The sequence below is a fragment of the Vipera berus genome (assembly GCF_964194415.1).
Source record: "Vipera berus genome assembly, chromosome: Z".
Taxonomy (NCBI): domain Eukaryota; kingdom Metazoa; phylum Chordata; class Lepidosauria; order Squamata; family Viperidae; genus Vipera; species Vipera berus.
The window spans coordinates 128,095,286-128,120,389 of record NC_138205.1 but is presented as its reverse complement, the minus strand read 5'-3'; the positions used below and the strand labels follow the sequence as shown (position 1 = coordinate 128,120,389).

The window sequence follows — 25,104 nt, the reverse complement described above, 5'->3', positions numbered from 1 at the left end:
CTAGTGGCGCGAGCTGACGGTAAGCCGCGACAGGGGATGAAGTGCGCCATCTTGGTCAACATGTCCACCACCACAAACACTGTCGTGAAGCCGGAGGATGGGGGTAGATCCGTCAGAAAGTCCATGGACACAGCCCCCCAGGGTCTCTTGGGCGTTGGCAAAGGCTGCAGTAAACCAGGCGGGGCCCCTGTCGCTGACTTGGCCTGCCTGCATGGGACGCAGGAGGTGACATAAGACTGGACATCGTGTCGGACTCGGGGCCACCAGAAGGTACGGGAGACCAGGTTCAGAGTCTTGAACAGGCCAAAATGCCCCGCAGCCGGGTTATCATGACATTGGCTGAGGACGAGTCCCCTGAGTGGCCCTCCTGGAACATCGGTCACGATAATACAGGAGTCCATCCGTGACCGACCAAGGCGAATCTGGCCCCACCTCTTCCTTCCGCTGAGCCACCCACGCCTCCTGCTGCTGCGCCTCCCGGATCCGAGCCCGTATATCCACCGGCTCCCGCACCGCAGCAAAAGACTCGACGGGGATCACTGTCCTGGGCGGAAGCTTGTCTTCCACTCGGGTGTACTCGGGCTTCCTGGACAGAGCATCCGCTCTCTGGTTGTGCCCGCTTGGTATGTACCGCACCCGGAAGTCAAACCTCGCAAAGAAGAGGGACCACCGGATCTGGCGTTGGTTCAAATTCCGAGCGGTCTGCAGGCTTTCCAGATTCTTGTGGTCCGTCCGGACCTCGATCTGATGCCGCGCCCCCTCCAGATGATGCCTCCAAGCCTCGAACGCTGCCTTGATGGCCAGCAGCTCCTTCTCCCAGATGGTATAGTTGCGCTCCGAGGGGTTCAATTTCCGAGAGTGATACGCGCAAGGGAAAAGGGTACCGTTGGGCGTCGCTGCCTGGAGTAACACGGCCCCAATGGCAATGTCGGAGGCGTCCGCCTCCACGACAAACGGCCGTTGCGGGTCAGGATGCTTCAAGATGGGCTCCTTCATGAAGGCGTCCTTCAAAGCTTGGAACGCCTGTTGTTCGGGGGCGTTCCACTGGAACCGAGTCTTCTTCTGCAGGAGCCGGGTGAGGGGGGCTGTCAAGGCAGCAAAGCCAGGGATGAATGTCCGATAGTAGTTGGCAAATCCAAGAAGTCGCTGAACATCCTTCACGCGACGCGGGGGTTGCCAACTCTGCAACGACTCAACTTTACTTGGATCCATGGCGATGCCCTCAGGAGAAATGCGGTGGCCCAAGAAATCAATGGTCACCTGGTAGAACTGGCACTTCTCCAACTTGGCAAACAGCCGATGTTTCCGGAGGCGCTGCAGGACCTGACGGAGATGCTGTTGATGCACTTCACGCGACGGGGAGTAAATCAGGATGTCGTCCAGGTAAATCACAACAAACTGGTCCAACAGATCCCGAAAGATGTCGTTCATAAAATGCTGAAACACAGCGGGGGCGTTGGTCAGGCCAAACGGCATCACCGTGTACTCGAAATGTCCATAGCGAGTACCAAACGCCGTCTTCCACTCATCACCCGGCCGAACCCTGACGAGGTTGTAAGCTCCACGCAGGTCCAGTTTCGTGAAGATCTTAGCCTCCCGGAGTCGGTCCAAGAGCTCGGGGATGAGGGGCAGCGGGTAGCGGTTACGCACCGTGATGGCATTGAGTTTCCGGTAGTCACAGCAAAGCCGTAACTCGCCCGACTTCTTTTTGACGAAGAGCACGGGCGCAGACACTGGCGAGGACGAGGGCCGGATGAATCCACGAGCCAAGTTCTTTGTCAGGAAGTCCCGCAATGCAGCCAACTCGGGCTCTGACATGGAGTACAAACGCCCCACTGGGAGAGGCGCATCAGGGACTAGGTCAATGGAGCAGTCGTAGGGCCTGTGCGGGGGTAATTGGTCCGCCTCTGACTCGCTGAACACGTCAGCAAAGTCGGACAGTTCGGGAGGCAAGGAAACCCCTGGGGAACCCTCCACCTGGCCGGCACAGATATGGCGGGTGTGGTCCACGCACTGCAAACTTGGGAAGGTGACCAAGTTCTGAGACCAATAGATCTGTGGATCATGCGCCCGGAGCCACGCCAGTCCCAAGACCACGGGGAAGTGCAGATCCGAAGTGACGTAGAACTGAATGGCCTCCACATGGGTACTGATGGCCATACACACGGGTTGCGTGGCGGCCGTGATAGGCCCGGACAGGAGCACTCGACCATCGATGGTCTCCACAAGCATGGGCGGATCCACTGAACACTGGGGAACAGCCCATTTGGCCACAAAGGCCGAATCCATAAAGTTAGTGGTAGCCCCAGAGTCAATTAAGGCATGGACCGGAATCCCCTCTGGCTTGCCAGGGAGGATCAGTCGTGCCTCCAAAATCAAATGCCGTGGAGGTTCACAGGCACCGTCGGAACGGCGTCGCTCGGCGTGATCGTTGTGGGTCGCCCGATCTTTCACACCGTCTAGATCGGGCTCGGGCCGTTTCCCGATAGCAAAGCAGGGGACTTTCTCGGGGCAGGCTTGGTCACTGACGCCCGCTGACGCTTCTTCGGGCAAGAAGCAGCCAAATGTCCAGGGTCCCCACAGTAAAAACACAACCCCTCCGATCGTCGTCTGTCCATTTCCGTCACCGATAGACGGGACCTGGCGGCACCCAGCTCCATTGGCTCCTCCCTCTGGACTGGGGGCTCACGCACAACAGGGGCGGCAGGGGTCTGTGGGGTGGCACGGCGACTCTTACGCTGCTGCAGCCGGGCATCGATCCGCAGACAAAGATGGATCAGCCCATTCAGGTCTGAGGGAATGTCCACGCGGGCCAGCTCATCCAACATCTCCTCTGACAAGCCATCCTGAAAGGCATCCACGAGCGCAGCCTCATTCCAGGCGGAATCCTGGCTAAGCAGCCGGAAATCGCTGATATAGGCCTGTAGAGGGCGCTGACCCTGCCTCAAAGCTTTCAGGCGTCGGGTGGCGGTCTGCGCCTTAATCGGGTCCTCGTACATGAGGCGCATATGGTCACAAAACCCCCCAAAGTTATCCAACAAAGGGCTAGGCTGTGCCAACAGAGGCGTGCCCCAACGAGCTGCATCTCCCGACAGAAGGCTCAACACGAATCCCACCTTATCTCGGTCAGTGGGGAAATCAGCTGCTCTCACGCTGATATAAAGCTGGCATTGTCCCAGGAAGGCAGGAAACAGTTCTGGATTACCAGCAAATTTATCCGGCATAGCTATCTGACATTTCCTCCTGGGTGGGGGGGCAGCATGTACCTGAGCCTGCAGTTGTGCCACCTGAGTGGCCAGCAAGGTGAGTTGCTGGTTGAGCTGGGCATTCTCGGCAAGAAGCTGCTCCATCGTAGTATTAAGGGGTGGGTGGCTGAAAGCAAACTGTTCTGAACCAGCCCTCTTCTCGCACCCCTAATCAAAAGAAGAGTCTGGAAAGCGTCCAAGGCTAAAAGGCTTCTGCCAAGATTTAATCACGCAGTTAACAAAAACACAAGAGCTTGTCTTCTCAAGCGGGAAAAGTTGCTTTCAGCAACCAGCCCCTCCCCAAACACTTCTTTTATAGAGAGCTCAGGGCGTGGTCTCCCTGTGCCTCCTCCCGAGGAGTCCCATAGTCTTTCTTTGTTTGTCCCTGCTCGTCTGCCTCCTGCGTCGGGCGTCCTTGAACAGGGCCAGCTGTGGGTCGTCATCCTCCACACTCTCGGGCTCACACAGCTGAGAAGAGGTCCCCGGCTGAGGGCTCTGCAAAGCCTCCAAATCATCATCATCAGCCGGTTCGTTTCCCTCCTCCCCCACATCTGAGTCCTCCGATACATCGGAGCCGGCTGTCGGACCCACAGGCTGGCCCTGAGTCACAACAGGTTCTGATATGACATCTGCCAGCTCCTTCAGAACTCCGGGATGTAATCCGTCAGGTCCCGGTGATTTATATTCCTCAAGGTCGGATAGGTGTCCTCTGACTATTTTCTTGCTTATTTTAATTTTTGTTTCTAGTCTGTCTTTTACAGTTAGGTTTTAGGCAGGTTGGTCTGTAGTTTCTTTTTGCATGAAGATCGATGCAAAGAACGAGTTAAGCCAGACATGTCAAACACAAGGCCCGGGGGCCGGATCTGGCCCACAAAGTGGTTTCATGTGGCCCGTGAAGCCATCCTGGAAACAGTGAAACAGTGAAACTACCTTGGCCCTGGCCCAGAGACCCTCCTGCCAGAGACCCTCAGATCTGTCCTACTCCTGCCCAGGCCCCCCATAGGCACCCTTGATGCCAATGACGTAGAGCTGGCCACGCCCACCCAGTAGGCCATACGCACTCTAGCCACGCCCACCCAGTAGGCCACGCCCACCCAGGCCACACCCACCCGGCCCCCTGAGGGCAACCGCAATGCTGATGCGGCCCTCAATGAAATTGAGTTTGACACCCCTGAACTGTTAAGCAGTTCTTCTCTCTCTTTGCTGCCTGTTATTTCTTCGTCCTCTTCTCCCATTAGTGGACCGATTGTCTCACTGATTTTTTTTCTTATATTTTGAAATAAACTTTTTTTTTGTTACCTTTGACATTTGTTGCAAGTCTTACCTCATTCTGAGCCTTAGCTTTCCTGAGTTCATCTTTTTCAGATTTGGACTCTATGTTGGTATTCTGCTTTAGTTATATCAACTCTTGTAACCAGGTACAGTGGATAGATTTTGTCCAGGACAAACTGTTCCTAAACACTATCCACTAACATCAAACCAATCCTCCATCAGGACCACAAACACTCAATCTCTGAAGCCTTCCGAAATAGCCAGCCGTTAACAAGATTGAAGGATACAAGAATGACAGCCTTTCAATTCTATTCCCTCATTTCCCTCTCCCCCCTCAATACAATAATAAGACATTTCATATATTTAAACCTGGTATCCTTACAAATGTATAAATAATCCATTTCCCCCTGGCCCGAAATGGCATGATGACAACTCTCAGAATTCCCTCGTCAAAGGTAACCATAGGGAGGATGCTGGGAAAATTCACCTGAGGCGAAAGCTGGTGAAGACATTCCTACCTTAAAGTCAGCCTCAATGTACAAAACGACAGGCTCCTCTGAGTAAGTGATTTCACATTCCAGCTTGTGACAGGAACGGCCTGGCTTCCCACCTGTGATCACAAACTCAAACACACGACTTCCGCCTGCGTCTAGAAAAGACAAATCTGTTACTCTTCTCTGCAGAAAAAATATGAACGATAGATTTTTATAAAAGCCAACAATTTTTCCCAAACTAAAATCAATACCCCATGCCGCCCCTTAACTATTTAACAGAAAAGAAGCAGAATAACAAGAGTTGGAAGGGACCTTGGAGATCATCTAGTTCCCTTTGCCGCTGCCCCCCCTCCCCACTCAGGCAGAAAACCTTATTATCCTTCTAGAGAAATGGTTGTCCAATCTGTTCTTGAAGGAGCACTCACAACATCTGGAGGCAGGTTGTTCCACTGATTAATTGTCCTCACTGTCAGGAAGTTTCTCCTTAGTTCTAGGTTGCTTCTCTCCTTGATTAGTTTCCATCCGTTGCTCCTCGTCCTGCCTTCAGGTGCTTTGGAGAATAGGTGGAGCCCCCCTCTTCTTTGGGGCACCCCTTCAAAACACTGCTACCATATCACCCCTGGCCTTTCTTCTTTTCATTAAAGTAGACATACCCAATTTCTACAACCATTCTTCATATGTATTATCCATCAGGCCCCTAATCAACTTTGCTGCTCTTCTCTGCACTTTTTCTAGAGCCTCAACACCTTTTTTATATCATGGCGACCAAAACTGAATGCAGTGTTCCAAGTGTGATCTTTCCAAGTTTCCTTATTTTAATTTTATTACAGCCCACAATAAAAATATATTTTACCTAATATTCCAAATGAAGGTTCAACTTCCACTATGTCGCAGTCAAAGATTTTCCCCCATCTAAATGTGATGGCAGAGTTGCTATTGTTAAGCATCTACAAATCCAGAAACGAAGGAGCAATTAGTCCCCTCATACAGGATAAAAGTCTTCATTTTCACTTAATTGAAACACAAGTAGTACTTGAGTTTAGGACCAGAATTTCCATTGCTAAGGAAGATGTTTGTTAAATGAGTCACTTTTTATCACCTTTGTTGCCATGGTTGTTAAATGAATAACTGCAGCTGTTAAGTGAATCATGCAGTCATTAAGTGAATCCAGATTTACCCATTGAGTCTGCTTTTCGGAAGCCAGCTGGGAAGGTCGCAAAAGGGGATCACATACAACCATCGTAAATACATATTGGCCGCCAAGCACCCAAATTTTGATCACATGACCATGCGGATGTTACGGTGGTTGTAAGTACAAGGACCAAGAATAAGTTTCTTTTTCGAAAGCCATTACAATTTCAAACTGTCGCTAAATCAGTGGTTGTAAGTTGAGAACTAACTGTATGTAAAACATATTTTCCAGCAGCTATAACAACAAATAAATATTTTGTACAAGCTGTTCTGGTCTACACTCTGCTACATTAGATATAGAGTACAGGCAGTCCTTGACGTACGACCACAACATTTATGTTGCTAAGTGAGTTATTTGTTAAAAGTGAGTTTTGCCTCATTTTACCATCATTCTTGCCACAGTTAAGTGAATCACTGCACTGGTTAGTCACACGGTTGTTAAGTGTATCTGGCTTCCCCATTGACTTTGCTTGCAGGGAAGATCGCAAAAGGGGATCACGTGATCCCGTGACACTGCGACCGTTATAAATATGAACCAGTTGCCAAGCATCTAAATTTTGATCATGTGACCATAGGGGATGCTGCAAAGGTCGTAACTGTAAAAAACAGTCTTAATTCACATTTTTCAGTGCTATTGTAACTTTGAACAGTCACTAAATAAACTGTTGTAAGTTGAGGACTACTTGTATTATCCTGAGGTAAGCTTATAGAGATGACAGTGATTGGAAAGAGAAATGCTCTCAATTCAGGAAGATATGAATGAGCTAGAAATAAACAGCAATAAATTACTTATAGAGAACAATAACTACTCAAAAAGCTGTTCCTCAGATGTGATATAAGCCAGGGGTCTTTCTGGGTTGGCAGCCGGGAGGGAGAGGGAGGGGCAGGTGCCTTATGCATGCATGCAGAAATGTGAATGTGGCCACACATGCGTGCGGGCATACAAACAGGCCATGAACATGCACACTACGCAAATGGGGCTGCGAGCACGCACGCAAGGCTCTCAGCGATGCCGGTGCCTGTATGAGGCTTGTGGTGCCATGGCAATGCAAGGATTACGCCCCCCCCGAGGCCCGCAGTGATGCCGCCACTGGCACGAGGATCACACCGATGCCCTGTGCACGGCTCGCGCCGCAGCCTGCCTGCCGCTTGCGGCACTGCCACAGCCCGTGCAAGCTTTGTGGCAGCGCCACCGCCTGCACGATACTAGCGGCACTCTGCCAGCCGCACAACAGTCGAGGCAACGGTGGCATGAGGGAGGGTAAGCACGTGCACACGCGCATGTGCACTGCCCAGCTACTCACGCGGCCTGGTGGCCAAGAGGCCAAGGACCGGTAGTGGGCTGCAGCCCATAGGTTGGGGACCTCTGGTATAAGCAATTGTCCAGCGTTAAGAAATCAAGACTTGGGATAGAGTTCAAAAGCACTATGAGTTTATTGTGTTCTATCTGTGCACAAGAGTCTGATCTACTAGCGCTCATGGCAAATTGGCACTAGCTATGAGTCAACCTTATTCCGAAGGGGTCAGACTGATGATGCATTTGGATCTACCCTGTACTTTCAGCCTGGGCATCACCTATAATCAACCTTGCAACCAAGAAATCTTCATGTCTAACTAAGATTAGATCTCCATAACGTAATCTGATTACATGAATTGAATTTACCGGTAATTTAATTGATGCAGGATTATAATGTAAATGAGAAGTACAGAAGGGGGGGGGAAGCAAACTCGGGCCATCGTCAAATTATCCGTCAGGCATAAAGGTTTCAAACATTTTTTCCTCAACTTACAACGGTTGGTTTAATGACCATTCAAAGTTACAAGAGCACTGACAAAAGTGACTTAGGATCGCTTTTCACACTTACGACGGTTGGGGCATCCCCATGGTCATGTGATCAAAATTCAGATGCTTGGCAAATGACTCGTATTTATGACGGTTGCAGTGTTCCGGGGTCATGGGGTCACTTTATGAGACCTTCTGCCAAGCAAAGTCAATGGGATAGACGGATTCACTTAACCACATCACTAAATTAGCAACTGCAGCGTTTCACTTAACAAATGTGGCAGAAAGATCATAAAAACGGGACAAAATTCACTCGACAAATGTCCCGCTTAGCAACAGAAATGTCGGGCTCCATTGTGGTCATAGGCCGAGGACTATCTGTTCTTCTTATATAGAGGTAGCATTCTTTTACAGATGAAGTGACACACTCAATCCCCAAACTCAGCGTGGAGGCAGAAGAAAATTTACCTCAAATGTTCTCCTAATATTCACACCAATGTAGTTTTCTCCTGGAATGATCATAGCCGAAGGATTTAGCAAGATCTGAAATGGTTCCGTGGAGCCTTTGCTGTCAATTTCTAAGACAATCACATCTTCCTTTCTCCGATCTCCATTTTCATAATACTCTGAATTCTGAACACTGCATAAAAGAATAAGCTTAAAATGGCTGCTGGCAAGATATCCCAGCACCATCAGGGCAAATTTTTCCTTTAATAGAAACTGGACTTGCATGGTAGTTTCATGGAGGTACTTACAACCTTTAAAAAGATACACCACAAATAAGATCTTTCTTGGTTTATTTTTATTGCTATCATGTACCAAAATGGAAAGAGGGAGGAAAATAAGAAAACTTTCATAGAAACACAAAGCTGTGTCTGTGTACCCAAGCAAAAATAAACAAGAAACAAGCAAAATATGTAAATGTATTACAGCAGATATACAAAAGGGGCTTTCTCCAAACAAGAACTGCCCACAGAGAATTGTGCTGCTCATTTTTTCCACTGTACTGATAAAGAGCCGGTTCAAAGGTCTATGAAGATTCTCAGTCACCCAAATCATAGTTGGATGGAAATTGGTTGTTATTTTTCAAAAATAAAAACTCTTTTTGATATAACCAGTTCAAAAGCTGAGGACAAACACATTTTGTTTCTTTGATTTTTATCCCACTTTGATTGCTTTACAAATAACTCAAGGCAGAAAACAAATGCAACACATCTTTTTCCTCCTATTTTCCTCACAACAACCCTGTGAGGTGGGCTGGGCTGACACAGAGGGACTGGCTCAGTCACCCAACTGGTTTTCATGCCTGAGGAGGGACTAGTACATACCATCTCCTAGTGCTTGGCCCAAAGACATCCAGTCAGTTTTCATGCCTATGACACAACTGGAAGTCAATGCTTCCTGGTTTCTAGGCCACACTTCAAGCCAGGAGTCTTCAAACTTGGCCCTTTTATGACTTGTGGACTTCAACTCCCAGAATTCCTCAGCCAGACTGGGGAATTCTGGGAGTTGAAGTCCACAAGTCATAAAAGGGCCAAGTTTGGAGACACCTGCTTGTGGACCTCAACTCCCAGAATTCCTCAATCAGGCACGCTGGCTGGGGAATTCTGGGAGTTGAAGTCCACAAGTCATAAAGGGGCCACGTTTGAAGACCCCTGCTTGTGGACCTCAACTCCCAGAATTCCTCAGTCAGGCACGCTGGCTGAGGAATTCTGGGAGTTGAAGTCCACAAGTCATAAAAGGGCCAAGTTTGGAGACCCCTGCTTGTGGACCTCAACTCCCAGAATTCCTCAATCAGGCACGCTGGCTGGGGAATTCTGGGAGTTGAAGTCCACAAGTCATAAAAGGGCCAAGTTTGAAGACCCCTGCTTGTGGACCTCAACTCCCAGAATTCCTCAATCAGGCACGCTGGCTGAGGAATTCTGGGAGTTGAAGTCCACAAGTCATAAAAGGGCCACGTTTGAAGACCCCTGCTTGTGGACTTCAACTCCCAGAATTCCTCAGTCAGGCACGCTGGCTGGGGAATTCTGGGAGTTGAAGTCCACAAGTCATAAAAGGGCCGAGCTTGGAGACCCCTGCTTTAAGCGCTACACCAGACTGACTCCATCATCTCTTCTACACCCCAAGAAAAATTGTTCTGTTTCTTAAGTTTTGCATTTCTAATTAGGAGTAAACCTCACTAACTGTTTTAGAACTATCTTTCAAGCAGACATAACAGGGCTAAACTATAGGACATATTCTTGTTTTCCCTTCCAGGGGTCAGAACTAGGGCCTAGTAGGATAGGGAAAGGCAAGTAGAACAGAACACGCTAAGAAGGTCCTTTCTCTCACATTCAGAGAGAATGCATAAAAAGAGTTAATTGACAATCCTTTGCCCACTTTTAAATCTCAAGCTAGATGAATGTACAGTTCTGCCTAGTCAGAATGTGGCATAGGTTTCGTTTCATTTTGACAACAATTCACCCTGAAATTTCTGTTGCTGAGCAGGTTTTGCCACATTTTACGACCTTTCTTGCCACGGTTGTTAAGTGAATCCCTGCGATTGTTAAATTAGTAACACGGCTGCTGAATGAATCTGGCTTCCCCGTTGTCTTTGCTTGTCAGAAGGTCTCTGGGACACTGCAACCGTCGTAAATGTGAGACAGTTGCCAAGCACCTGAATTTTGATCATGTGACCACGGGGATGCTGCCACAGTCATGTGAGAAACGTTCATAAGTCACTTTTTTGTGTGTTGTTGTAACTTTGAATGGTCACTAAATGAACTATTGTAAATTGAGGAGTATCTGTATTTTAGTTATGGGATGCTAATTTGGTTAAGGAAGTTGGGCTAATGAAAATAGGAAAAAATGTTGTTGTCCAAGAACTAGAATCCATCTAGCCAGGCATTCTGGGCCACAGATGGAACCTTAAGACAACAAGTAGTCCTTGATTTATGACTGGCTGCTTAGTGACCATTCAAAGTTACCATGGACCTCTCCAGCATTACTTATGACCCATATTTGAAATTCCAATGGCTACAACCCACTTCGGTCAGCTGATCACATTTGGGGCACTCAGGAAACAGTTCCTATTTATGAGTGTTTGTAGCACCCACATGACTGCGATTTACGTTTCCCCCCGGCAACTAGGGTTTACTCCCAGTTTCCAGGAAAAACCACCCAATGTATTGAATGAACCTTTCTAGTCAAAGTACAACCATGTATACATTGAGATTAGCTGAGCCTCCCTTCGTGCTCCCACCCCCCCAACTCACAGTGACAACAAACCCTCCATCTTAGAAAATGGGTTCGCTTAACAGCCACAATAAAAAAGGTCGTAAAATCAGGTAACAGTCACATGGTAATCTGCTTAACAACTGGCATTAGATGGGACCAAAATTCCAGGCTCAAATACAGTCGTAAGTTGAGGACGACCTGTAGTCCAATTTGCCAAGAATATCAAAATAGGCAATTAATCCTCTGAGGTTCCAGGTCAGAAGTGCATCATGAAAACTTACCAATGTGATTCTGGGATGTCCTCCAGCACTATTTGAAGCACACTATGGTATTTCTTTAGCTACAACAGGGAGAAAATAGTGGATAGTTTATACACAAAGAACTTTCAAAAATATAGTGTATATTGCTTACTTTACTCATCACAGAGACAGAGCAGTAAATATTTATTAAGATTGAAGCAGTTTATCTCTGAAGGTGGGATTTAAGACTGGGGGTAAATCCGCACAGCACCCCTTAATTCTGAGCACTTGTTCACGCGTCTTGCTAGTATCTATGACTTCCCACAACTAAGGCAGTCCAAACAGCTTTGGAAGTGTATTTCCTTTCATGATTCTGCCTCACAATATTGAAGGGCCCAGTCTGCATCAAGAAATCTTGCGACTCCCAATTGTTTCTGCTCTATCCTCCTTTAATCTGCTCCCTTCGCCCACCCCTGCGGTCGGTTCTGCCTGCAAAGAAGACAGGAGTTCCAGAGTGAGGGGTGACATGATAGCAGTGTTCCAATATCTCAGGGGCTGGCCACAAAGAAGAGGGAGTCAAGCTATTCTCCAAAGCACCTGAAAGCAGGACAAGAAGCAACGGATGGAAACTAGTCAAGGAGAGAAGCAACCTAGAACTAAGGAGAAACTTCCTGACAGTGAGCACAATTAACCAGTGGAACAACCTGCCTCCAGAAGTGGTGAATGCTCCAACACTGGAGGTTTTTAAGAAGAGACTGGACAGCCATTTGCCTGAAATGGTATAAGGTTTCCTGCCTGAGCAGGGGGTTGGACTAGATGACCTCCAAGGTCCCTTCCAACATCATCATCATCATCATCATCATCATTATCATTATTATTATTATTATTATTATTATTATTATTATTATTATTATTATTATTATTATTATTATTATTATTATCTACTGTTTTTTTTCTCCTTTTTCAAAATGGGTCGGTAAAGTGCTGGATCTGGAGAGTGGGAAGCTTGGAAAATGAACAGCCACGCCAGGTTTGACTGGAAGTGTTGTGGAAAAGGACCTGACTCTTGCAAAGAGTTCCTCCTGCAAAAGTATCTACAGATTAACGGATTAAAACCTTCCAACAGAAGCTTGAGGAAAGAGGACGTGGAAACTGGAACAGAATGATGGGTTAGGGCTCCTCTGTATGCGTACCTATGTTTGGCATTTAAAATCAAGCTTATTTTAAATTACGTAATTTTGCAAGTTATTTTATTTTATTTATTTATTTATTTATTTATTACAAAAAGTCGATGCAGGGTCTTTTAAAATGGCCTGGCAGGAAACCATACCTCCTGTGGACAAAAATAGAGGGTGAATGGATGATCGGAATGGGGTTGCAGAGTCCCAGAAGTAGGAATGATGGAGAAAGCGGTCTCTGTATCCAGGTTGTATTTTATATCTGCAATGTTCATTTTTCCTTCCAGTGTTAGTGACTGCAGATTGGGCTTCACTATTTGCCAGAAGAAAGGAAGTTCTACGTGGCTGTACAAAGACAATAAGAAATTCATTGACAACTGACCTTTCCTTGAAAGCTTCCAAGGTAAGAAATGGAATAAAACTCTTTAAGTTAAATATTGATAAAGGAGAATATTTGTAGCTCAGGGATGAAATGAGAGATCCTTGGTGCTCTCTGAGCTCGACTGTTTTCTTTGTAGACTTAGTAGTCATTGATGCATCCAAACAGGACAAATGAAAAAGAATAGCTAGTCCCAGTGAGACTGGATTTCCCAACCGTCTTGGATTCAGCACCACATTTGTAAATAGGAAAGAGGATCTGCTTTATTCAAAAGTATAAACTCCTCTGAATGAAAGAATGTATAAAATCCCCAGGCAAGGAGTTTCTGCCCATAAGTAAGCTACTTTGGACCATGTATTTGACCAGGACTCTTCAAACTTGGCCCTTTTATGACTAGTGGACTTCAACTCCCAGAATTCCTCAGCCAGCGTGCCTGGCTGAGGAATTCTGGGAGTTGAAGTCCACAAGTCATAAAAGGGCCAAGTTTGAAGACCTCTGTATTTGACAGTTTAACTATCCATGTGAGTGCTATAACTATGGGGCTGTGGGACCAAGATAGCTACCTCAGGCTATCTAATGGCCAGCGTCTCTTCCCGCAAAGGAAACCAGCAAGCTGCATTCCAGGCCTCCAAGTTGATTACCTACCTTGATACTCACAAAAAAGAAGGTGAGGCGTAAGGCTTGGTCCTCTACCTGTTACCTATCCCTTTTGGCTGGCTTTGCCAAGCATTGATTCAGTGGCCTTCCACAAGCTCTGCCACAGAGCTATGGTTCAAAAATCTGTTAGCGCCATCATCAAGCTATGATTCACCCAACAGTGACAACAATGTGCTTGTGTTCTGGTTATAGAAGGCCTCAAGTTCCAGACTGCAAGTAGTAAGGCCAGGAAATACCTTGATCTAAAGGCTTTAGAACCTTTTTTCAACCTCAGCCAATGTAAGATGGGTGGACGTCAACTCCCAAAATTCCCCAGCAAACATGCTGGCTGCAGAATTCTGGAACTTGAAGCCCATGCTTCTTACATTGGCTGAGAGACATTGCTTTAGAGGATAGATATTAACTAATCAGATTGCCCTACAATTTAAATAATCCAATTTCTGACAGCATTATACACCCAAAAAGTCAGCAACACCAATCTTTTCTTCATGGTGACTGGACACATGCCTAACTGGGCTTTCCAGCTACAGAAACTCTTTGTTAACTTTTAAAACATTAAGTTCACCATGATGGCATTTACAGTACATGTGTTTCTTTGTCCAAATTGCCACCTGGCACTTTATTTTTCTTCCAGAAAAGTCTGCCTGGGCAAGAGACTCAGGGTGGCTGAAAGAGGAAAATTTCTGATGACAGAGTGCTAAACTAGTCATATTTACAGGTAGTCCTTGACTTACAATAGTTCACTTAGCAACCGTTTGAAGTTACAACAGCACTGAAAAAAATGATTTACAACTATTTCTCACCCTTATGACCACTGCAGCATCCCCATGGTCACATGATCAAAGTTCAGGCGCTTGGCAACTGACTCATATTTATGACGGTTGCAGTATCCCAGGGGTCACGTGATCCCCTTTTGTTAAAAAGGTAAGGTAAAGGTAAAGGTTCCCCTGCACATGCATGCTAGTCGTTTCCGACTCTAGGGGCCGGTGCTCATCTCCGTTTCAAAGCCGAAGAGCCAGCGCTTGTCCGAGGACGTCTCCGTGGTCATGTGGCCGGCATGACTAACACGGAACGCTGTTACCTTCCCACCGTAGTGGTCCCTATTTTTCTACTTGCATTTTTACGTGCTTTTGAACTGCTAGGTTGGCAGAAGCTGGGACGCGTAACAGGCGCTCACTCTGCTACGCAGCACTCGGGATTTGATCCACCAAACTGCCGACCTTCTGATCGACAAGCTCAGTGTCCTAACCCACTGAGCCACCGCGTCCCTTTTGTTACCTTCCGACAAACAAAGTCAATGGGGAAGCCAGATTCACTTAACAACCACATTATTAACTTAACAACCCTGTTACTAACTTAACAACTGCAGTGATTCACTTAACAACTGTGGCAAGAAAGATCATAAATGGGGCAAAATTCACTTAACAACTGTCTCACTTAGCAACAGAAATGTTGGGCACAATTGTGGTCGTAAGCTGAGGACAACCTATACTCTCCCTCATGCACATGGCTTGTATCCTCTTTAGGGTCATTTAGTCAAAAGAAGTAACTCTCACACAAATAGGAAAACATCGGCTTCTGATTATTTTCCAAACAGTGTACAATTATGGAGTCGCTTTTCATTTTAGTGCACATATTCCGTTTTTGTTTTTCACTGATTTTATTCTCGACAGCCACCCAGAGCCTTGCAACTGCAGCAATGCAATTAATCATTAAAATAAATCAATAAATCAGTGACACTTGCCAGCAAATGCCTTCCCAACAACACAGCCTAATCAATCAACATAGGAGACTAGAGTCTTGAAGCAGTGATCCCATGTCAAGATATAGAGCCATCAGTCGAATCATTATGGGATGGCTCCCATGGACCCTTTTGTTCCTCTATCTGTTTGTCCCATGGAAATCTGGACTTTGTCAAACTTAATCAGCTGGGCCGTACTGGGTCTATCAGAGGGCAGACAGGAAGTTTTCGATTTTCTTTAGAAACACAAGCCAGAGAGTCTGTTCTTAACCTCACCCTGATATGCCATAATCAAGGTTTCTTTCTGCTTTCTGTGTTCTTTGGTTATGGACCACTCTCATATCCTCTCTGAAAAGCAAAGCTGCTCAGCTGCCGTGGAGAAATTTGGTCTAGGACGATATTCAAGGGGCCCCACATTGTCTCTGTTCAGACAACACTACGACCTAGGTCACTAGAAAAATGACTCTCTTATGAGAATATCGAAAAGAAACCAATATATCCAGTCAATTAATTCCCAGGAGCAAAAACGAGATCCAGTCTTACACTGGAGTGAACTAACTCCATCCATGCAGTTGTCATATAAAGGTAAAGGTAAAGGTTCCCCCGCACATGTGTGCTAGTCGTTTCCGACTCTAGGGGCCGGTGCTCATCTCCATTTCAAAGCCGAAGAGCCAGCGCTTGTCCGAGGACGTCTCCTTGGTCATGTGGCCAGCATGACTAGATGCCAAAGGCGCACGGAACGCTGTTACCTTCCCACCATAGTGGTGCCTATTTTTCTACTTGCATTTTTACGTGCTTTCCAACTGCTAGGTTGGCAGAAGCTGGGACGAGTAACAGGCGCTCACTCTGTTACGCGGCACTCGGGATTCGTCCCGCCAAACTGCCGACCTTCTGATCGAAAAGCTCAGTGTCCTAACCCACTGAGCCACCGCGTCCCTGTAGTTGTCATATAGGGATATATAAATTCAGATAATTAAACCGTTTTACCTAAGCTTTCAAGAAAAAGAGCTTGAGAAACTGGAAAGCAAGTCCTTCTATTATCTTACCCACCCCAGGGTGAGTCCCTCCTATCCTTCCATAGGAGCCTGAAGACCTGGCTCTGCACTTGGCCTGGGGACCCAAAGGGGGAAGCCCCACCCTAGAAGTGGCTGTCACATTGATATCAAAAGCCACCTCCCTCCCTTTGTATTCCTTGCTTCCTCCTGCCCATCTTTTAATGTCATTTTGTCCTTGTTCGTTTCCTTGTTTACTGTTTCATAATTTCGCGCCTGTTACTCGTCCCAGCTTCTGCCAACCTAGCAGTTCGAAAGCACGTAAAAATGCAAGTAGAACAATAGGAACCGCTACGGTGGGAAGGTAACAGCGTTCCGTGCGCCTCTGGCGTCTAGTCATGCCGGCCACATGACCACGGAGACGTCCTCGGACAAGCGCTGGCTCTTCGGCTTTGAAACAGAGATGAGCACCGGCCCCTAGAGTCGGAAACGACTAGCACGCATGTGCGGGGGAACCTTTACCTTTACCTATGTTTACACTTCCTTTTCATTTCTGTTTTTACTGTTATAAGCTGTCTAGAGTAGCCCCATGACAAAATAAATTTAACAAATGAATAAAGAAAAAAAGATATCAAACGCATCACTGAGGCCTGGTAGCAGGGGATACTTCTCCCAAACAGTGACTGGGGCATAATAGCAGTATTTCAGTGGCTGCCACAGGGAAGAGGGAGTCAACTTATTTTCCAAGGCCAAGAAACAAGGGATGGAAACTAATGGAGGAGAGAAGCAACCTGGAAGTAAGGAGAAACTTCCTGACAGTGAGGACAATTAGCTAGCCGCGGAACGACTTCCCTCCAAACATCGTAGGTGCATCATCACTGGAGATTTTTAAGAAAAGATTGGACAGCCATTTGTCTGAAATGGAACAGCTTGCCTCCAGAAATCGTGGGCACTCCATCAATGGAGGCTTTCAAGAAAAGAGTGGACACCCACTTGTCTGAAATGGCACAGGGTCTCCTACTTGAACAGGGGGTAGGACTAGAAGACCCCCAAGGTCCCTTCCAGCTCTATTTTATCCTTTCCTATCCTGTTCTACTCTACCCTACCCTACTGCACTTTGGCCTAATTCCATTCTACCAAGCCATATTTAATCTTGCCCATCAGATCAATGGAAAAAGGACAATGAAGCCCTGACAGTATTCCCCTGGAGCAAGGGATAATGGGAGATAGCATGTGTTGTGTAGTGGGTTCTGGAGAGCAGGAAGGACGCCAGGCCGATGAGTACAACATAACAGCTCTTTATTTGGTGGAAGTGACTGTACTGGGGGAATAGAGGCTACCTGCGCTCCTTATATGCCAGGTACGCAGCCAACCAATCGGATTGAACCTCTGTTTCCCGCCGAAACTGCTTCCCGCCAAAACAGTTACAGTTCAATGCCTCCTGGTGGTGACTCTTATACAAGTGCCTCAGGTGTTCCTAAAAAGCCTAACACATAACACCATGTACAGTATTTCCTGGAGAAAGCAGGCGGGCGAGGACTGTATAGCTTCTATTTTTTAAGGTTTTCACTCAGTCTGGCTGTGTGCTCCAAGAGCCCCTGGTGCCAAAAAGAGGCTGCCAGTGAACTGCATGGCTATGTTGTGTAGGATGAAAATAAGAGTTGTTAAATATCTGAATGCAATCCTGGAGCCAAAATGGCTGCACGCATCACTCCCACCTCGCAACTTCTCATTCTCCATTACGAAAATAAGCAGTTTGACTGTAAGGTGTTTTTTTTTATTATTATGTCAAACTAAAAGTCAACCAGCATTTTGTGCACTTTTACAAATTAATAAAAAATTAATTAATGGGCAAATGTTTATGGAGATTCTCAGTTACCCAGGTCACGGTTGTCCCAAAAGGTGCTTTTTCAAGAGGAAACTGGACTTTCTTACTTTTTCCTTGAAGATGTTTCACTTCTCATTCAAGAAACTTCTCCAGTTCAGACTGAATGGTGGCGAATGGAAGGATTTATATTCTTCATTCAGTCATCTGGTCGTGAGCACTTTCTCCAAGAGTCAGTGAGGCCAACTGGAGGTTTATCTGTGCCATCAGGGTCACCTGAATCGGAGTGCAGATGACTGTAGAAGCTTCTTGAACTGCTGAAAGATTGCTGTTGTAAACATGAGATAAGTGGTGTCCTATCCCTTCCCTTCTGTTGAGGGAAGGTTGTTCAACCAGTGGAACAAGCTGCCTCCAGAAGCTGTGAATGCTCCAACACTGGAAGTTTTTAAGAGACTGGACAGCCCTTTGTCTGAAATGGTATAGGGTTTCCTGCCTGAGCAGGGGGTTGGACTAGATGACCTCCAAGGTCCCTTCCAACTACTTCTTCTTCTTTCTTCTTTCTTCTTCTTCTTCTTCTTCTTCTTCTTCTTCTTCTTCTTCTTCTTCTTCTTATTATTATTATTATTATTATTATTATTATTATTATTATTATTATTAATTATTATTATTATTATTATTATTATTATTATTATTATTATTATTATTATTATTATTATTATTATTAATCTTTATGTAAATGGCCTCTTTGACCCCTCTTTCAAACCAGCGGTTCTCTCTGTCCACAACTGGACTTTTCTGTCTTCAAAAGAGTGGCCTTGGTCTTTCAAATGCAGCCAGGTGGTATACAAGGAAAATAAATCCTTCCATCCTCCAACATTCAGTCAGAAATGAAGAAGGTTCTTGGATGAGAAGTGAAACATCTTCAAGGAAAAGCAAAGAAAGTCCAGCTGCCTTTTGAAAAAGCACCTTTGGGACAAGATGGGCAAACATTTCAGGCTCCATTTTTGATCGGGATTATGAGCTAAATTCCTCACAGCGACTTAGAACATTTTGTTGAGGTTATTTTAATCTCCTACCTTTTTTTATTTTTATAAAGAATTCAAGGCAGCACTTAACACTCTTTCCTCCTCCTATTTCCACACCACAACACGGCTGCAAGATGGGTTAAACTGAGAGAGAATGACTGGCCCAAAGTCACCCAGTCGGCTCTCATATCTAAAATTGGGCCGGAACTCAGAGTTTCCTGGTGAGTGGTCCAAAGTCACCCTGCCAATTTTCATCCTGAGGTGTCAACTCAAGCTCACTGTCACCTGGTAACTGGCCCAAAGTCACCCACCAGCTTTCGTGCCTAAGGCAGAACTAGAAATCACAATCTCCTGGTGATTGGCCCAAAGTTACCCAGTGGGCTTTCAAGCCTAAGGCAGAACTAGAATTCACAGTCACTTGCTTTCTAATCTAATGCCTTATCCACTACACCATGGCTTTTCAACCTGTGGTACGGGTACCACCAGTGGTACATTGGCACCTGGCCGGTGGTACGCGACCATCCTAGAAAAGTGGTAGCGGGGGAGGGGAATGAGCTGGACCAGTGGCAGCACTGCACAAGCCTGAGCGAGAGACGGCTGGAGCTGCAGGGCTGTCAGGGCTCAGCGGAAGCGCCAGGATCAGCGCCAGGCTCCAGCTGGAGCTCAGCGCTGATCCTGCCACTTCTGAGCCCAGAAGAAGCACTGATCAGCTGGAATGTTGCAGCATCTCCAGGGTCTTGTGATTTACATTCAGATGCTTGGCAACTGATTCATATTTAGGATGGTCACAGTGTCCCAGGGTCATGTAAAGTGACCAAAACCTGCTGTGACCACCCAGCAGACGGGTGGGGGGGGAAATAAAAACCAAACACACCCTACCCCACCCCCGCTGCCAATCCTCAACAGAAATGCTCACAACAATGAAAACCTCGGACAGGAGGAAGAGTGCCGCTGGGCGGGCAGGCGGGTGTCTTGCTCGGCTGTGGCTTGGGGGGCACTTTTTTCAGTGCCATTGAAACTTTGAACAGTCACTAAGCAAACTGTTGTAAGTTGAAGACTACATGTACTTCATAACCTTTTTTTTTCTTTTTTTTCCTTTTTTGGTCATCAAGCTTTTGACACCTTGCTAGGCGACTGGTGATACTCGGATGTTGCCATATCCTAAAAGTGGCACAATGGGTGAAAAGGTTGAAAAACCCTGGACTACACCAAATTGCTTCTCAGTGTGGATCAGTGTGTGATTTATTGGAAGAGAGCCATGACTTAAATTTCACTCCTTTCAACTGGGGAGTTAAATGCAGCTGGGTTCTGGTCCCTACCCACATACAAATCTCCCCACTCCTGCACTACAATAGGAGCATCATACATACGTTTTGTTTCTCAGAATCAGCGTTTTCTCTGCCACAGAGTGGGGATTCATTGGCTCAAAACGTACAAGATGTTGTGAGGTTATGTCTATAAGCTCGCCGGGCAGAAGAAGGCTCTCTCCACCAGAAACAGACAAAAGTTCCAAAGCTATCAGCTCTCCGACTCCTGGGAATGAACGGAATACAAGCATGTCTTTTTTTCTTCTTTTTTAAATGTTGCAGCAAAGATGTAGGGCTGAGACAATTAGCTCACCATGCGATTTATCATAATACCTTGGGAGTTCAAAACGGCCAAAGAAGCCACCCTGCCCAGCAATCAGTGGGAGAGTTCCTCACTGCAGCATTTTTTATTAAATGATTCCCACGGAGGGTGGATTCATTTCTGCTTAAATACATCCCACCAGGAGGAGGCGCACCCCCTCACTCTCAGGCTGCAGTTACCATCAGGAAGCTTTCCTTAACATTCACCTATATCAGGGGTAGGCAACCTTGGCTCTTTTATGACTCGTGGACTTCAACTCCCAGAATTCCTAAGCCAACATGGCTCAGCTTGGAAACTCTCCCTTTCCCCTCAGCTTGGCTGGCTCAGGAATTCTGGGAGTTGAAGTCCACCAGTCATAAAGCGGCCTAGGCCTAGGCCAGGGGTAGGCAACCTTGGCTCTTTTATGACTCGTGGACTTCAACTCCCAGAATTCCTGAGCCAGCTTGGCTCAGCTTGGAAACTCTCGGCTGGCTCAGGAATTCTGGGAGTTGAAGTCCACCAGTCATAAAAGAGCCAAGGTTGCCTACCCCTGGCCTATAATATCAAGTTATCATGCATTGGCCCATCCATCCATCCATCCATCCATCCACTCCATCCATCCGAATTTTATCATGCCTTTATTATTTTTATAAATAACTCAGGATGGCAAACATATCTAATACCCCTTCCTCCTCCTTTTTTCCCCCAACAACAAACTTGCGAGGTGGGTTGGGCTGAGAGAGAGGGACTACAGTCACCCAGCTGGCTTTCATGCCTAAGACAAGACAAGAACTCCCCATTGCCTAACAATTGGCCCCAAATCAGGCGCAATTCTCTTACTAACTGCCTTGTTTAGCAAAGGAAACTCTGCTCTCAGTTGTGGACGTAAATCAAGGACTACTTGTACATTATCGTGGCTCCCTGATGCTACAGTTAAAGAATGAAATCTCTAAGAATCCACTGAGCTTGGCTTGTAGTTTTGTTAATTTGCATCTGGAGGAGTCCAACTGCAGACACGATGCTGCCACAGTTAAAGGATCATAATTAGAGCCGTGGTGGCGCAGTGGTTAGAATGCAGTATTGCAGGCTGACTTTGCCGACTGCCAGGAGTTCGATCCTGACCGGCCTTCCATCCTGCCGAGGTCAATAAAACGAGGAGCTAGATTGCTGGGGGCGATATGCTGACTCTGTAAAGCGCTTAGAGAGGGCTGTAAAGCATTGTGAAGTCTGACTGCTATTGCTAACACCTTTGCCCAACCTGTGGCAAAAAACACCAGGTAGTTTAGATGTAAGGAAAAAAAAACCCCAAAGAGATGATAGTGGCAAACCTGTGACAGTAATCTCGTGGATATGGCAGTTGTCACAAACGATGATGTATGTCACTGATAGGATTTCAGCAGAACTGGGCATGAACACCACCTGAAAATGAACATTTTTGCATCATCAAAACACCAGTAGCCGTAAGAATTTTTTTTTAAGAGGTAAGAAACTAAAACTGGCAAATGTCATCATGAATTTCCCCCGGGATGTAGTGTGGTAATTCTCTGAGAATCCCAGTTAGGGATCTGTAGCTCCCATAGTGTTCTAACCCTTGGTCTATACCAGGGGTAGGCAACCTCAGCTCTTTTATGATTCATGGACTTCAACTCCCAGAATTCCTGAGCCAGCATGGCTCAGCATGGAAACCTCTCCATTTCTCCTCAGCATGGCTGGCTCAGGAATTCTGGGAGTTGAAGTCCATGAGTCATAAAAGAGCCGAGGTTGCCTACCCCTGGTCTATACAATTTTTTTTTTAAAAAAAATATATATATATTTTGCTGCAAAACCTCCCTTGCTACAGGTAGCCTTCAACCTATGACCACAATTTATGTTGCTAAGTGAGAAATTTGTTCACTGAGTTTTGCCCCGTTTTACCATCTTTCTTTCCACAGTTGTTAAGTGAATCACTGCAGTTATAATGTTAATAACACGATTGATAAGTAAGTGTGGCTTCCCCATTGGCTTTGCTTGTCAGAAGACCCCAGGGGATCACATGACCCTGGGACACTGCAACCATCATAAATATGAATCACTTGCCAAGCATCTGAGTTTTGATCACATGACCAAGGGGACACTGCAATGATCGTAGGTGCGAAAAACGGTCATAACTCACTTTTTTCAGTGCCGTTATAATTTTGAACAGTTATCAAGTGAACTAGTGTAAATCGAGGACTACCTGCACCATTCCTCCTTTCAAAATTTAATGCCAGAACTTACATCTCCAGGTTATCAATCTAATGCTTTAGAGCTGGCTATCAAGGAGATTTTATATACAGATAATCTCCAGTTAACCTCAGTAATTGGGACCAGCAAATCTGGTCATTGTCATAAGTGCAAGGTCATGTGACCACGCCAACGTACCAATAGCAGTTCCAGCACTTCCACTGCTTGTCGTGTGGCGTCACGTGATTGACATTCGTGATCACCTGCCAGCTTTACCATTGATTTTGCTTGTCAGAAGCTGGCAGCGAAGGTTGCAAATTGGTTGATCACATGACAAAATGGTACACTGTGATTGTTGCAATTACAAGCCTGTTGACCAAGCACCAAAACTGCCATCCTATGATCACAACTGCGGCAGCTTTGAGGACCGATCATTAAGTCTCTTTGTTCAATGCTGTAATAACATCAAATGATTGCTGAATGGTTTTTAACTGCCTGCCTGTATTTCCTCCTCCTCGTCCTCCCTTTCACCCCATTTAGCCCAGAAACTTTAAGCCATTTTCTTCCTACTAGTAAGCTTCTATATTATAGAAAAGTCAGAAATAAGTGTAGCAAAACTACTTCTAGTATGGAAAAGAAGAAGAGGGAAAAATTTTATTCTCTCTTTTATTTTATTCATCAGGTTTGCTTATCATCAGTAAATAAAAATATCATGCTTGAAAGATCTGAGAAAATTGTGGTACTCAGAAACTTTTCTTATCTTTCAGTGTGGAAACAAATTGCAAACAAAGCACACTCACTATAACTCACTATAAGGTGTGGTCAAGTGGTTAAGGAGCCTTCCCTATCCTTCCCACTATTTACTTTTGAATTTTCTTTGTATCATATACTATAAACCAGAGGTAGGCAACCTTGGCTCTTTTATGACTGGTGGACTTCAACTCCCAGAATTCCTGAGCCAGCCATGCTGAGGGGAAAGGGAGAGGTTTCCAAGCTGAGCCATGCTGGCTCAGGAATTCTGGGAGTTAAAGTCCATGAGTCATAAAAGAGCCAAGGCTGCCTACCCCTGGCCTAGGCCTAGGCCGCTTTATGACTCGTGGACTTCAACTCCCAGAATTCCTGAGTCAGCCATGCTGAGGGGAAAGGGAGAGGTTTCCAAGCTGAACCATGCTGGCTCAGGAATTCTGGGAGTTGAAGTCCACCAGTCATAAAAGAGCCAAGGTTGCTTACCCCTGCTATAAACTAATAAAATTTTTAGAATCAGAAGGAGCTGGGCTAGAAAGCAGACCAAACGTTCTAGTCCCACTTTGAAAACCAGTTGGGTGACTTTGGGGCAACCATTCTCTCTCAGTCCCACTTACAAGGTTGTTGCGGCGTAAATAGGAGGAAGAAGGTATGCTGGATACGTTGACCACCCTGAGTTATTGGTAAAAATAACAAAGGCAAGATATAAATAATTAAAAAAATTTTTGAAAAAAATAAACACAGTACATGGTACAATTCTACATAAATCCCCCTGGGACTTTGAAAGTAACCAATCCTAATATAAATTCCCTAGTCAGATGAAGAGGGCATCGGCTCTATCCAGCTTTGGAATAAGCGAAATGAAAATAAAATGAAAATGGCATTATTAAGTTTGCAAGTAGGCTGGAAGCATGAGCAATATTGCCAGGAAACTGACCTCAATTGGGACAGACTGACCCGGAGAAAGTTCAAAGACAGCCGGACAAATCCCAAATGAATGTTGCTTCACATAACCCAGAGTGGCAGCAGACTTCAAATAAAGAGAAAATATATATACATATATATATATATATGAATCAGTTTACGAGCTGATTGGCATGACCAGTTTGCCCCAGGAGAAGTACCGAGCCCTGAGTAATTTTCAAAGGGAGGAATTCTTCCTAGTATTCAACCCAAACAACTTCCTCTCATCCGTCTCTGCTATTCCTCAAAAATTGGCTTTTGGGATTTGTGCTAGCTGAGGCAGGGTTATGATTTGTTTTATTTTAGGCTAACGCTAACCTAAACTTCCCAATTTGCTCCTATGCATTGAC

The 25,104-nt window shown here is 46.0% G+C and overlaps 1 protein-coding gene across 1 annotated transcript in view; it reads right to left on the bottom strand.

Annotated features, from left to right (window-relative positions):
* DLEC1 (DLEC1 cilia and flagella associated protein) overlaps positions 1 to 25,104 on the bottom strand; it is a 98,682-nt gene that overhangs the window by 45,047 nt on the left and 28,531 nt on the right. Inside the window, exons 11-18 of the mRNA XM_081345600.1 lie at positions 24,729 to 24,821; positions 22,174 to 22,264; positions 20,608 to 20,770; positions 12,771 to 12,963; positions 11,483 to 11,541; positions 8,454 to 8,625; positions 5,865 to 5,958; positions 5,036 to 5,166 (exon numbers count right to left, since the gene is read on the bottom strand). Of these exons, the coding sequence (XP_081201726.1) occupies positions 5,036 to 5,166; positions 5,865 to 5,958; positions 8,454 to 8,625; positions 11,483 to 11,541; positions 12,771 to 12,963; positions 20,608 to 20,770; positions 22,174 to 22,264; positions 24,729 to 24,821 (996 nt within the window). The remainder of the gene's footprint in view (positions 1 to 5,035; positions 5,167 to 5,864; positions 5,959 to 8,453; positions 8,626 to 11,482; positions 11,542 to 12,770; positions 12,964 to 20,607; positions 20,771 to 22,173; positions 22,265 to 24,728; positions 24,822 to 25,104) is intronic.